The sequence below is a fragment of the Tachyglossus aculeatus genome, chromosome X4 (genome assembly GCF_015852505.1).
Source record: "Tachyglossus aculeatus isolate mTacAcu1 chromosome X4, mTacAcu1.pri, whole genome shotgun sequence".
Taxonomy (NCBI): domain Eukaryota; kingdom Metazoa; phylum Chordata; class Mammalia; order Monotremata; family Tachyglossidae; genus Tachyglossus; species Tachyglossus aculeatus.
In genome coordinates this window covers 12105711-12118330 of record NC_052098.1, presented here as the reverse complement: position 1 = coordinate 12118330, position 12620 = coordinate 12105711, and the positions used below count along the sequence as shown (strand labels likewise).

Sequence of the window (12620 nt, the reverse complement as noted above, 5' to 3'; positions counted from 1 at the left end):
GAAACATGTCTACCAACTCTGTTATACTGTACTCTCCCAAGTGCTTAGTATATTGGTATAGATTGGTATTTTAGTGCTTACTGTGTGCAGGAGCACTGTACTAAACACCTTGGAGATTACAATCCAGAAGAGTTGGTAGGCATGATCCCAGCCCTCCAGGAGCTCACAATCTAGTGGGAGAGCCAGACATTAAAACAAAATTACAGATAGATTAGCATCAGAGTATAAGTGTGCTGGGGCTAGGGGTGGGATGAATAGCAAAATGATTAAAGGTTACAGTTTTAAGGGCATATCCTTCCCTGGATACAGGAGAGAGTAGTAGTTTGCCACGCAAAGTGGCAGAGCCAGGATTTGACTCAGGAATCCTAACTTCTAGTGCCCAAGAAATACAAATCTGCAAGGCCACGTATAAAAAGTCCTTTGGCTGTTATTTGAATTTCTTTTAAGATAACCCTAACTCCCAACCCATAATGCATTACAATCTTCAGAATACAGCAGAGACCAATTCTGCTTTCAGGCTATCTTAAGTCTCTCTGTTTTGCTGGTGGACACACCAACCTTATCAAAAATGCTTCTCAGTGAATGTGGGGGGCTAAGCACCTACGAAGCAAAGGATCATGAACTTAAGACCTAAAAAGGAATTAGAGCAGATCAATTTTTTAAAAAAGATCACAAAAGGGGATATAAAACACACAAAAGATTCATCTTATTTCCTTTTCGTTTGGATTTCCATGCAATTTCTACTGACAGATTCCTGGCTAAGGAGGTAGGAAAGGCACCCACACAGAGCTCTTCCCCTAGTGAGCACTTGATAGATTCTTAAGTAACACATAAAAATTAATTGAATCAGTGCAAAATATAAGGGTGAAACAAATCAGACTAGTAAAAATTCTGAAATGTTTGATGGGCTAGATTAATCTCATAGTAATTTTTAATTACTATTTAAATCCTTATTTTCCTCGAGGTCCATCATTAGGAAATTGGAGAAGAGTATTATGCATGGATGGCCTGTATTCTCTATATCTAAACCTGGCAGCCATCACGATTGATCAAACTAAATTCATATACTCTAATTCTCCATTTTGGTTTTCAGAATTCAGATCTCAGTTTTCTAGTAATCTTTGTGCATGAAAGGCAGTTTCAATGAATTTACTATAACATAAAAAATCCCATTACTGGGTCAAACCAATGTTCAATCCAGTCCAATATTCTGCCTTCAACATTGCCAACAGGATGCTTAGAAGAATAGTGTAGTGGCTGATCTCCTTGAAATCCTCCTCAGTGTTTAGGAAGCAGCATCTAAGAACCTTAAGCAATCCCTCTTTATTCCTCATTTTATCCTCAAGTGGTCACTATCACCCTACTTTGCAAATCTAGTAAAGCCTAGATTTGGTGACCATGTTATAGTGGGTGAATACATTTCTAGCACTACTGTTTCACTTTATAAAAACCCCAGAATGTCTTCATCTCAAATCATTGCACGTTATACTCGCATTGCATGTTCTCCAAATCCCTAGTACAGTGCTGTGCATACCATAAGCACCTAATGCCACTGATGACTATTTGCACATTTCCCATGAATTTAAAACACTCAAGAGTAACTCAGAAGATATATGTGGGGAAGGAGTGGGAGGGGTCAATCACTCATCAGTTATCCAGTGGTATTTATTAAGTATTTGCAAAGTGCAAAGCCCTGCAATAAGCACTAGGAAGGATAACATTCTTAAAATACCCAAATGTCCAGAACTGAACTCATCTTCCCACCCAAATCTTGTCCTCTCCCTGACTTTCAGCACGGCCATTGTTTCACTGTTTCAGCACTGTTTCACACACACCTATAACCTTGGCATCATACTTGACCCATCTCTCTTATTCAATCCACATATTCAATATATCACCAAATCCTGTTGGTTTGAGTTTCACAACATGGCTAAAATCCTTCTCCTCCCCACCCAAACTACTACCATGTTGATTGAAGCACTTATCCTATCCTGTCTTGATTACTATATCAGCCTCCTCATTGACCTCCCAGTCTCCTATCTCTTTCGACTCCAGGCCGTGCTTCACTCTGCTTTCCAGATGACTTTTCTACAAGGCTGTTCAGTCTGTGTTTCCCCTACTCCTCAAGAACTTCCAGAGGTTGCCCATCCACCTCACTCACAAACTCCTCACCATCAGCTTTAAAGTATTCCATCACCTTCACCCTCCTACCTTACCTCTCTGATATCCCACTACAACTCAGAACATGCACTTCACTCTAATGCTAACCCACTCAACGTACCTCAATCTTGTCTATCTCGCTGCCGACCTCTTGCCCACATCCCGCCTCCAACCTGGAATGTCCTCCCTCTTCATATCCAATCGCTCTCCCCACTTTCAAAACCTTATTATAAGCCCATCTCCTTCAAGAGCCTTTCCCCAACTATGCCCTCATTTTCTTGTCTCCTACTCCCTTCTGCATCATCCTCACACTTGAATTTGCACCCTTTATTCACCCCTCAGTGCTTACGTACATATTCATAATTCACTGATTTGTATTAGAGTCCACCTCCCCCCACCAGATTGTAAACTCACTGTGGGCAAGGACAATATCTACCAAGTGTTGCACCGTAATCTCCCAAGCAGTCAGTACAGTGCTCTGCACACAGTAAGCATTCGATATGATTGATAAATGGAAGGAAAAAAATCGAAATTGACTTTTCCACCAAGAATTATAGTATCAAGAAAAGTCACCCATCACTCTAGGAGAAAGAGCACTTGTCCCTTTACATTTTAATAGACTGGGTAGAAAGGTCATGTACACAAAATCAATCTGCCTTCTTCAGTAATAGACTAACTGTGAACACTGAAATCTAACCTCATCAAGAAGAGCCCTTTATGCAATGGGAATTACTATCAAATGTTACATGTCATTGGCACAGTATTTCAGAAAGCAAGGCTTTTAAAAAGGACATTTAAATTATCACAAAATTTTCAGCTTCTTGCCTCAGCCATCTGATCTGCTGCATACACAATCCTCAAGGGTCAATTTAGTGGAGGATTATTTTTTTCTTCCTTTTATCGTGTCTTTGTTGCTGTTTTTCCTGACAAACCCTAAGTTCCCATATATTGTGTTTCCAAATCTTCTAGCTGCAGAAATAACCCACAGATCAAAAATCATCTGCAATCATGGCAAAGAGTATCATTGTGGGGGGTGAAGAATTAGGATATAGGAATTTTCCAGGGAGGATCAGCACTTGGAGATACCTTTCTTCCACTACTGCATCAACAAAATCCATATTTGGTGACTATATCATAGAAGGTATTATGCATTTATAGATGTGCTTCTTCTGCATATTTTCATTATTTTGAGTAACAGGTATACTACTCCATCTTTAACACCTGTTCATAATGATAATTATAGCACTCATGGTAGCATACACATTAAGGTTGAAAACAATTTAATTACACCTCCAGCTTTTCACAGAACTTTACCCAAGGTCTTCTTCTGAAAGGAAATTGTCTGAAATCAACACTAACTGAACAGTCCCTTTTCTTTTGAGTTGAGGAAGTTATCTGAAATACGTACTAGCAAACAACTTGACATCCCTTCATCAGCTTAAAACTAATGTTTCTGCAACATCTGGATTCATGAAAGCAGGGTTTCCATACCAGAAAATTGGGGAAAATTTGACAAAGAAAACCATAAAAGCTAGAACTTTTAGGTTGGTGGTCATGGAGCTTCAACTTCTTTCCATACCTTGAGTCCACAAAAACACTAGTTCACAACCTCTATGGAAACAACTCTATGTCCTGCTCTAAGTACCTAGTTTTCACAGGATCCATAACTGAAAGCTTACAGTTTTCCACAAACTATCAGGTTTTTCTGGATCACTTATCTGCCTTGGATCACTAAGTGTAATGAATGTACCACTAGTTGAGAATAGTAAGAACATCTAAATCATGACACTGAAAAGTTTCATAGCATTTTATCTAAACACTGAAAGTTACATTATCAAGCCACTCATCTTAGGAAAATGAAATGTGAATCACTTTTAGTAGATCAAAACTTCCCACCCACCCCCCTAACACACACACACAGGTTGGTTTCTGGCCCAAACTGGGTGACTGGATGCATACATATCTTAAAAAAAAAAAAAATCAAGGTATAAGGATGTACTTCAACTGGTACATAAACTAGAAACAAATTGGTTCTTGGGAATTCCTTATGAAGCCTTTGGACATGTATTCTAAATGTGAAAATCTATAGCAAGAGAGATAGAGGGGAGGTGTAAAAAGAGGGGAAAAAAGTGAACAAGAAAGGGAGTCAGATCATGTAAAGGCTGAACATCATTGTCACTCTGCAGCATACTGCTTCCCACCCTTTCTCCACCTTCCCTCTTCAACCAAGTGGGTAAAAAGCAGGGCCACTCTTGCCCTCCTGGAGACTGGAAAAAAAACAACCCAGGGTGGGCCAATGTGACAATTTATGGGTAATAAGTTGGGGATGAAGTTGTCAGGAGCTGTAGGCCTGTCTAGAGCCAGTAATAATAATAATAAATAATTGTGGCATACTAAGCGCTTACTATGTGCCAGACGCTGTACTAAACGCTGGGATGGACACAAGTAAATTGAGGTGCTGTGTCTAAGCAGCAGCCAGATGCAAAGTAGCTTCCACTCCTCAAATCCTTCCTTTCCCTCCCTATTCTCAAGCCTTCATGCAGGGGGACAAAGATTTCCCAGTCAGTTTTTCAGAGTCAGGCTGGTCAGGTTCAAAATAAGAGAGTCACTTAAGACAGTTGGCAAGGCATATCTGAAAGGCAAAGAAATCTTTCAAGTTCCCCGTAGATAGTGACACTTCCCCAGGCTTGTCCCAGAGCCTCTGAGGCCTCTTCTTGGACTTACCAGCCTATCCCAAGTTTATCGCAATTCCAGTACAATCATGAGCCTGCCTCTTCCTCTCAGAAGTTCTCTAGACCACTAATAATAATAATCATCATCATCATCATAACAGCATTTGTTCAACACCATACTATGTGCCAAGCACTGTACCAAGAGCTGGGGTAGAGACCAGATTAGGCAAAGTCCCCGTCCCACATGGGGTTCAAAATTTAAATAGGAAGGACAGGTATCGAATCCCCATTTTATAGATGAGGAAATTGAGCCATACAGCAAGCAAGACTGCGAATAGCCTACAATCAGGGATTGCCAAAAGACCTTTGGGCCATCTGGCATCCATGTATATGATAAATGACTATAAGCCAGGGTGCCCTGGAATCTCTTGAGGGGAATGAAAATGGCATTCACTTATTAGCCAGGGAGGGGAGGAGGAAAACCTTCACCAACATCAAAAGAAGAGGGAAGAGTCAAAAGAAACAAGGATGTGAGCTGAAGTGTTAGAGCTTCATCATGGTGAACCTGAATTAGAAAGGAAAACCCCCAAGGACAAGCTGTCAGAGAGGCATGGAACAGAGCAGAGGGAATGAGATTATGGTGGAGACGTACATCTGGGAGACATGTATGTAGAAAGGGGAGATAAAGCTTAGCAGGTAAATAAGTGTAGTTAAAAACAGTGGGGGAAAGGGAGGCACCAATGAGAGCATCAACTCTACTCGTATTTTTCCCCACTTTGGGGATGCATATTTGTAGCTTCCATAATGAACTGTACTAGGTATAAATAGTATCACTGAAATGCTTCATTTAAGAAATGTGATCAACTGATTTTAGAAAAAATATATTTTAGAGGCCGCCTTTACTTCACCATTATAGAGTTGAGGAGGTTGATATGTAACGGGCAATTCTGCAAATTATTGAAGACAATAAAATGATTCTTTATAGTGCACTCTCCTCAAAAAGAGATTGGAGACCAAAGACAATTCAGAGGCTTCTGCTGGATCACAGATGAGTTACATTCCAAGTAGTTTAAAGCAATCATGGAAATGACTGGTCACCTCATTCTGATTATCAAAAGGTAAAGAAAATGTGGGTGATTGTTCACCTATCTGGGCAAATTGTATTCTGGTTTTCTGGGAAGGCCAACCCAAATTCCATGGGAACAGTGTGAGCTGGTTTGCGAAGCGGTGTGGCCTTCTAGACTGTGAGCCCACTGTTGGGTAGGGACCGTCTCTATATGTTGCCAGCTTGTACTTCCCAAGCACTTAGTACAGTGCTCTGCACACAGTAAGCGCTCAATAAATACGACTGAATGAATGAATGAAAAGACACAGCTAATGAAGTCAGAGGATCTGGTTCCTAATCCCGGCTCTGCTACTTTCCTGCTCTCTGACCTTGGGTAAGTCATTTAGCTTTTCTTAGCCTCAGTTTCCTCATCAGTAAAATGGGGATTTAATGTCTGTTCTCACTTCTATTTAGACTATGAGCCTCCTGTGCAATGGGGCCTGTGTCCAAACTGATTAACTTGTATCTACCCCATTGCTTAGAACAGTGCTTGACACATGGTAAACACTTAGATACCACAAAAAACAAACAAAAAAAGATTTCCTTGATAATCAGAGACTAGAAGGGTTAGTTTCTTGTAGCATCTCCACTTGTAGGGTAGAGCTTGGTCAGAGCTGGGTCTTCCTGATCCAATTAACCAATCAATAGCATGTTTTTTAGCACCTACCAAGTGCAGAACACTGTACTATCCATCCGTGGGATTTACTGAGTAAGAACACTGTACTAAGCACTTGGTTAAGTACAATACAATTGAGTTGGTAGACATGATTGTCTGCCCACAATCAGTTTATGTCTCAGGGAATTTTAGATTCTAATGGACAGAACAGGCAGAAATAGTGGAAGTAGATGGAGAAACAAACATAAGTAGCATAGATTAGTGGTTAAAGTATGGGCTTGGGAGTCAGACCTGAGTAGCATGGCTTAGTGGAAAGAGCACTGGCTTTTTAGTCAAGAGGATGTGAATTATAATCCCAGCTCCACCACCTGTCTGTTGTGTGACCTTGAACAAGTCATTTCACTTCTCTGTGCCTGTTACCTCACCTGTAAAATAGGGATTAAGACTGTGAGCCCCACGTGGGACAACCTGATTACCTTGTATCTACCCCAGGGCTTAGAACAGTGCTTGGCACATAGAAAGCGCTTAACAAATACCATCTTCATTATTATTATTATTACTTGCCTGCTATGTGACCTAGGGCAACTCACTCCACTTCTCTGTGTCTCAGTTACCACATCTGTAGAGTGACAATTAAGACTATGATCCCCGTGCAGGAGAGGGACTGTATCCAACCCAATCACCAATCACTCCAGAGCTTAGTACAGTACCTGGTACATAGTAAGCATGTAACCGATACTAATAAAAAAAGGAAACAGCAAGAGTATGGATAAATGGAGTACTATATAATCATTCCCCTCTCAAGATCACACATGGAGAGTTTCCAGTACTCTTGGATATAGGAGGGAGAGTCAAGCAGAGGTATTTCCATTCCTAGCTTGGGCAGTGGCTAGCAAGTAGCAGGTCGCCTTTCACAAGTCAAAACTCACGTGTGCTGGGCAGCAGCTGCATGGGAGAGAGTCGAGGGTGGAGACTCAAGTTTACTGCACAGAAGGAGGCAATGGTAAACCACTTGCATATTTTTACCAAGAAAACTATATGGATATACTACCAGAATTATTGCAGATGGGGAATAGGGCATTCTGGGAGAGATGTGTCCATGGAGTCGCAATGGGTCAGATATGACTTGACAGCATAAGACAACTATAAGTGCTAAAAGTGGATATTAGAAAGATATGTTATCCAGCTGTATGTAAGTGTGTTTGCAACTTCTGCCCTTACAGAACAGATAAGTCTTTATTCTAGATTCTGGAGATGCCCCCCAGAAATACTGTCCCAGATTCTAGCAATCACAAAACTGTCTCAGGAACATTAGTGATGACATTTTTCTATAAGCTAATTCAGCCCTTGTTGCCTCACTGGGAAGAGGGGCTTAAATCTCTTAATTTTCCTAGTCAATTTTTGGTGCAAAGGATGTGAGATGGCCAGAAAGTGGAGACAAGTATGACAGAAAGATTTGTATATTTGAGGGAACAAAATGATCGGAAGGGAGGGAAGGGGAAAATAAATATTTCCAAATGTACTTATGCCTTCCTGAAAGTACCGGTCCAAAAGTATTTTTAGTGACCCCAATTTAGGCAGACCCACGAGTATTCTAACTACTACCCATGGCATATTTTTTGCACATTAAGGACTCAACAGCGGTCATTGGGGAAGATTCACCATCTGTAAACTCCTCTAGAATTTAAAATGGAATGTTTTCAAGCAGTTCCAAGAATTCAGTAGAAGATGACATTGAATTATAACAACTCCTACCTTTCCACGAACTCAAAAGAATAACTTTGCTTGTTGTTAGTCCTTCATCTGTTTGGTCTTTCAAAGGAAATATGAAAAGTCTCAGAGTTTAACAACTTCTACATCAAGCAAAGTTCAGGCCATAGCCATCTTGCTGAATGTTAGTTGTCAGTCACAAAAAATTAAAGATAGGAATAACCACTTTCATCACCATATTAAATAACTTCACCTTTGAAATATTCTAATAATAATAATAGCATTTATTAAGTGCTTACTATGTGCAAAGCACTGTTCTAAGTGCTGGAGGGAGGGATACAAGGTGATCAGGTTGTCCCACGGGGGGTTCCCAGTCTTCATCTCCATTTTACAGATGACATAACTGAGGCACAGAGAAGTTAAGCGACTTGCCCAAAGTCACACAGCTGACAATTGGCAGAGCTGGGATTTAAACCCATGACCTCTAACTCCAAAGTCCATGCTCTTTCCACTGAGCCACACTGCTTCTCTAGAATACTACCTCAAGTCTTGGGTGGGTGGGGGATTTCACTGCAAAGATTGACTGAAAACTTCGATAAGAATATGAGCTGCACTCAGTATCGTTACCTTGTCAGGTAGCGATTTACGGATACAGAATCAGTATCAGCAGTTCACGGATCCAAATTATGGTTAACACCCAAATGGAAAAGTAAAATTCAAATGTCCCTCCTTACCTTTTTTTGAATCGATCGATAGCATTTATGGAGCGCTTGCTCTATATTCCGATAAAGGAAATCCTAACAAAGTATTTTCTATTTCAATTTGTTTTGGAATACAATCTGTATCAAACTTGCCATCTAAAATGAGAGCAATCAGATCTGTATTTGTATAACTAGCTTTTTAGCTGAAATACTAATGTTTCAATTAACTGGGACCACGGGAAAGTGTAGCTCCATATCTCCCCTAGCTTTTAGGACAACTCTTACTTTTCCAGATGTCTTCTGGTTGTCATGGCACCCCTTGGGTGCCTTTCCTCACACTTTTTCCTAGATAATGAACCCACGGGTATTTTCCATCACAACTTGTGAACTAATTTTCTGAAGGTTCTATATTTTTCACAATCAATGCACCTGATGAATGAAATCGATAAGCCATTAGAGAGAGGTATTTCTCAAGAAACTAAAGATTTTACAAAGAAAGGGTTACACACAGATCCTTGATTTTCAAAGTAGAACAAAAGCATCAAATCAATTAGTTCCTTTTCTCATCCCCACAGAATGCATTATTCCAGGAAAAGGAGTTCCAAATTAATATTTCCAAACGAGAAATCATCCAGTTTTGATCCTAAATGTGTAATGTGATTGGGATCAAAAACAATACACATTTAGGATCAGAACTAGAACCGTTAGGACTAAGTTCTACTGGATAAACACTGCTCCATCTAAGACCTTGTAGTTCAGCAGAGGGATTTGGTATGCTACCAATGAAGTTTCTTTAGCAACAACAATCCACAGGGTATTTCTCCCTTCTTTATCTTTTAGAAAAGGGATATGCACTTTAATCAGCCCAAAGGGATTGCGAGAAAAGAAATCCCTCAAAAGTGATAGCTATCGCCGTTAAGGTCCTTGTTAAAACTCACTCAATCAGGGTACTGCCCTGGTTGCTAAAAGGCATGGTATAAGACTCAGTTCTCTAGCTAGAAAATCTGCACTTCTATTACTTCAGAAATTTTGAATGTAAATACAAAGTTGGGGGTGGAAGCATTAGTTTTTAAAAATCATGTTAAGGTAGGAGTGAACACTAGCCTTTTACATGCAACAGGAGGTCTCTCCAATTTCACCCTCTAAGTTTTGCTGCCGGTATGTTTTTCTCTAAGCTATAGTATAATCGTCTTCCAGTTAAAGGAAGCATCTAGTCATTTAAGTAGTGACTAAGTGACGTTTCAGCCCCCATTTTTTTCTGCTTTGCAGATACTAATTCCTTTTCAGTGTTTTTATTACACTAATTATGCAGTAAAGAAGTTGACACAGGGGAAAACTGTTTTCCGTGTTATATAATATGTTGAATAATAGGAGTAAAAAGCACCTGTAGCAGCCTGGATACGTTGCACCTGCAAATAAGATTTTCATAACACGCAAAACACCTGAGAAAATATGTATCTTTTCCGCACACGCTGCCTCTTTAAACAGGTTTCGGTCATTCTTACACCCCCACCCCAACACACACACACACACACACACACGCACACATATCCTTTGGGGTGTAGAGAGGAAGGACAATAATACTCCCGACGGCATTTCTCAGTCTAATTAAGCAACTGATCCGAGAGGAAAACAGTAGAGACCTAAAGGCGAAATCCCACGCTGGTTGGACTTGTTGCCACTTTAGCAGAGCCCCTAGGAACTTGGATAGAAGTCCATCCGAGCATCTGTGCGGGGCGGGGCGTGGGGGAAAATCCTCTTCTCTCCCGTCCCCCCCGCCCAGGGGAAGCGACTTCCCAAGTGGCTCAACGCACCAAGTTCAGTACCCTGGAAAGGGCTCGAGAGGAACAGGCGAAAGAGGAGGGGAAAGCGAGACGAAAGATGGGGAGGGGGAGACGAAAGTAGGGGCAGAAGGGAGCGAGAAGCGGCTCCGCCACTTACCGGTGCCTGCTGAGACTGGAGCCCCGGACGCTTAGTGGATCCCTGTTTGGAACTGAGCCTTTTCCAGGATTCGGCAAATCTTCCCCGACTGGAGCTCCTACTCCTCCTCCTGTCGCCGCTGCTGCCGTTTTCACCTCCCTCCTCCCTGTCGGGGCAGCCTGTCTCGACTTGGGTCGGTCTCTTCCACTTCTTCCCCATCTTAAGTTGGACTCGTCCGTCCTCGTCTCGGGGCGGGAGGGAGAGACGAGATGGAAGGAAAGTGGGGACAGTCCCCCTACCTGGGTAGGCTCTCAGAGGATGACAGCCTGTGCCCGCCGCCGGCTCAGCCTCCTTCGGCCTGGCAGCCTCATGGCCGGGTGGGTCGGCGCTGGCGCTGCCAGTTAAGGCTGAGAGCCCCACCTGCGCCAGCGGACCTACGTCTCCGCCCCCACCAGGCCCCGCCCCCAACGCAGCCCCCAGGGGCCGCAGGGCTCATGCTTCCCCTCCCCCCCAAGTTGGGGCGGCCGTTCCTATCCTTCTCGCCCTGCCCCGCCTCTACGCTTCACCTCCCACCACTCCCCAAATCCCCAAAGAGGCTGCAGGCGCCGGCTGCAATTGTTCCGACGCCGTTGCCAAGATTGGGGGAAAAAGACGACAGCTGGCTCGGGGAGAGCCGTCTGCCCCCCCTTCTCTCTTCCTCTGCCAACTCGTTCCCTCGGGTGGGGCGCCAGAGGCAGTCGAGGTGAAGATCGTCTTTCTTTCCACGTCCCCCCGCCACAGCCTCCCTTTCTTTTCTTCTCCGAGATCCCTCGCGCTCCCCAATACCTGCCCTCGCTTCGACTCTAACTTGAAGGAGAAAGTGCCTCCGGGGTTGCGGGGCGGGGGGGGTGGGGGCGGGTCGGCAGAGAAAAGCGAGACGCAACAAGTGTTTACCGAGGCAAAACTTGATGGAAAGACTGGCCAGCTTCTCTCGGGGTTCGGGGGGCCCTCCGTCCGTTTGCCCTCTCCTCGCTCTGGCCAGCTAGAGGAGACGAGGGAGCCGCAGGGCTGGAGAAAAAGGCCCTTTGCCATAGCTCACCCAGTTAAGGAGAAAGTGAACCCACCTTGATCACTTTTCAGTGCGGGGTATTTACTGGACGCAGCTGGCCCCGCTTTCCATAACTTCCCCGACTATCCAGAAAGCAAAAGTTATAAACCGACGGACTACTGCTGTCGGTAGGGTGAAGTCAAAACTTCCCAGTTGGAAGGAAAATCGTTTCGTAGAGGATTGACCCCAGTTGTTATTCTCCTTCTTTCTAAAACAGTGAATTTGTCTTGAATTATTAACTATTGTTCCTTCAAGAGCTTGAAAAATGAAGGGGGGAAAGATGAAGGGAGGGGGACTGCTGGAGAAATCCTGGTGGGCATTGACTTGCTAAGAAGTTGATCCGATACCAATGTAGGTTGGGCCTTTAAGTAAGCAGAACCTGTTGACCATGATCATGATGATAATAATAATAATAGCATCTGCTAAGCACTTACTGTGGGCCGAGCACTGTACTAAGTGCTAGGGTAGAAACAAGGCAATTGGGTCTGACATAGCCCTTGTCCCACATGGGGTTCACAGTCTAAGTAGAAGGGGGAAAGGTATTAAAACGGTGATGTTTTGATGATAATAGTAATTGTTTTATTGTGAACTAGAACTCCAAATTGAGTAATGAAAGAGCTGAAGGTACACCCCTACATTCATCTTACCA

General features: G+C 42.9%; 1 protein-coding gene across 2 annotated transcripts in view; it reads right to left on the bottom strand.

Annotated features, from left to right (window-relative positions):
- Nucleotides 1-11103, bottom strand: part of TRPM3 (transient receptor potential cation channel subfamily M member 3) — a 617739-nt gene extending 606636 nt beyond the window's left edge. For both annotated transcript variants that reach the window (XM_038769495.1, XM_038769496.1), the window contains exon 1: nucleotides 10906-11103. In XM_038769495.1, the coding sequence (XP_038625423.1) occupies nucleotides 10906-11103 (198 nt within the window). The remainder of the gene's footprint in view (nucleotides 1-10905) is intronic.
- Nucleotides 11104-12620: the final 1517 nt, after the last annotated feature.